Below are 2051 nucleotides of genomic sequence, written 5' to 3'. Positions count from 1 at the left end.
TCCTGCTGTGTGGTGTCTCAGACACCACCAGTTCCTGTTAGGGCAGAAGATACCATCTATAGCTTTCACATTAGATGACTACATGAAAGACAATAGCCCTGTGGTTATGACAGAGTAGTAAGCATCCAAATAAAAAAACCAAAAAACCAACCCCAAAACATACAGACAGATATTGCAGAGAGTTTTCACTCGTACTGTCCTCTCCAAAAGACAAGAGAGTCAGCTTTTAGGTTTTGGCAGGACAAAATGTGGTGGTGGGGTACCTAGACAGACTTTTTACAAGGACTCTTAATATACATGTTTACATACAAAATTTGCTCTTTAATATATTTTATTTTAGTAGATCTTCTAATATACTGTGAAAAAATTTTCACAGTGCCTAAAAATACTGAACATCCAGTATTTCTACATCCCTTGGGGTTCCATCTCAGGCAGTCCTATTTGAACCCTGTAGGCAGGGCCTAGTTGAGAATAAACAAACCAAGGAACACTAGTTCCTGTTTTAACCAGTCACTGCACCCAAATTTTACAGTTTAATAATTCATTTATGACTGCAGAGTATTAATAAAGTAAAGGCTAGCAGGCCCAACATCTGCTGGCTAAACACAGGCAACATGAAAAGGAAAATCAGAAGGGAACTGAAGAACCAGGTCAAGGTTCCAAAGTCTCCTTGCCCTGCCTTTCCCTATTTATTGCCTTTGCTACTTCAGTGAAGTGGTTGCTGCCTGTTTAATTGGGTATGACCTTTGGTTCCATAAATGGTATATTTTATCATTTACATAGCAATTAGAAGCAGGAATCTCTGCTCTTACCCATTTTGGAGTGGAAAGAGAAGGAAACATTTCCTATCTGTATGCACATATGCTCCTTCTCTAGTAGGAACCAATTGCTTCTCTGAGATCCAGAATTTTTGTAACACAGAAAGCATGGCAGTAGGGTTCTCTCCCACTGAAGCTCCAGGCATGGAAAATGCAGTTCAGTGCTGGGTGTATTAGGGCTGTGTTTTTATTCCTGTTTACCTCAAAATTGGACTCCCCGTTTATGACTATCCAACTGCTCTTGTGCCATGCTAAAAGAAAAATGTTAAAAGGCAATCGAAGACATGCAAATATTAAAGGAGGATTTACCACAGCATTCCTTGAAAGCTGCAACATTAACTCGAGGGGTATTGGCATAGTTTAGTGACAGAATTTTAAGTAGAGGGAAGAAGTTAAGTTACATGAGAGTTACGTACAGGGGCAATGAAACACACACATTTAGGAGCAAAGTGATTACAGTAAGTTCACATACTATGAAACCAAGAACCCATATCCCAACAGACAAGATTACTTACATAGATCAGTCCTGAGTAGTATCTCTCCTTCAAGTTGTGAAGCACAGAAGCCTCATTCAGGCATGTCAACTCTGCCATATCTTCTACTTTAGAGAATTTGGGAGGGTTCATCTTCTGGATGTCATCCTTATTTACTTTCACTTTCTTCCCATTCTCTGCCAGTTCCACGATGGCTTCATCTCCTACTTCTTCCTTCAGGCTAGCTGCCTCGAACCCATTCTTCTCTGAGGGAACCCATACCAGCTTCTTGGCTGCCCAGTCAGCCTGAGTCAGGGGGTTATTAATGATGTTTTTGTCCACATAAAGGTACTTATCTGCATCTCTTTGCGACATTGTGGCTTACAACTGGGGACCTGTGAAGAGAGGGGAAGAAAAGAAAAAGGATATTTTTAAGTCCTCAAGTTGCCTTGTGAATCCCTAGAGGCAGGCAGGCACATGCTAAGTGCTCTGAATCTCTGGTCATCAGAGCATGCCTCCCCCTCCTTTACTTTTATGTTTGTAAGCACTGCTAAAGTTGCCAAACTTCCAGTAAGGTCAAGGTTTTGCTTGCCAAGAAGATGGAAAAAAAACTCAAACCAACAAGCAGTTTAAAAAAAAAAAACAAACACCAACAAACCCCCCCCTACAATGAAACACTGACCCTTAAGCATTTGGAAGCCATTTTTTGGCAGCAAAAGGAAAGCACATTAAAGTGGCAAGTACCAAACAATTTGTGCCA

At 40.8% G+C, this 2051-nt stretch overlaps 1 protein-coding gene across 1 annotated transcript in view; it reads right to left on the bottom strand.

The window, feature by feature from the left end:
• The window catches only part of LOC103799055 (myosin-9-like), a 33026-nt gene extending 31335 nt beyond the window's left edge, over window positions 1-1691 (bottom strand). Inside the window, exon 1 of the mRNA XM_009071346.1 lies at window positions 1334-1691. Within this exon, the coding sequence (XP_009069594.1) occupies window positions 1334-1666 (333 nt within the window). The 5' untranslated portion in view covers window positions 1667-1691. The remainder of the gene's footprint in view (window positions 1-1333) is intronic.
• Between the last annotated feature and the right edge of the window lie 360 nt (window positions 1692-2051).

This window comes from Acanthisitta chloris, unplaced genomic scaffold (genome assembly GCF_000695815.1).
Source record: "Acanthisitta chloris isolate BGI_N310 unplaced genomic scaffold, ASM69581v1 scaffold14813, whole genome shotgun sequence".
Classification (NCBI taxonomy): Eukaryota; Metazoa; Chordata; class Aves; order Passeriformes; family Acanthisittidae; genus Acanthisitta; species Acanthisitta chloris.
This window is presented reverse-complemented; position numbering and strand designations above follow the sequence as displayed.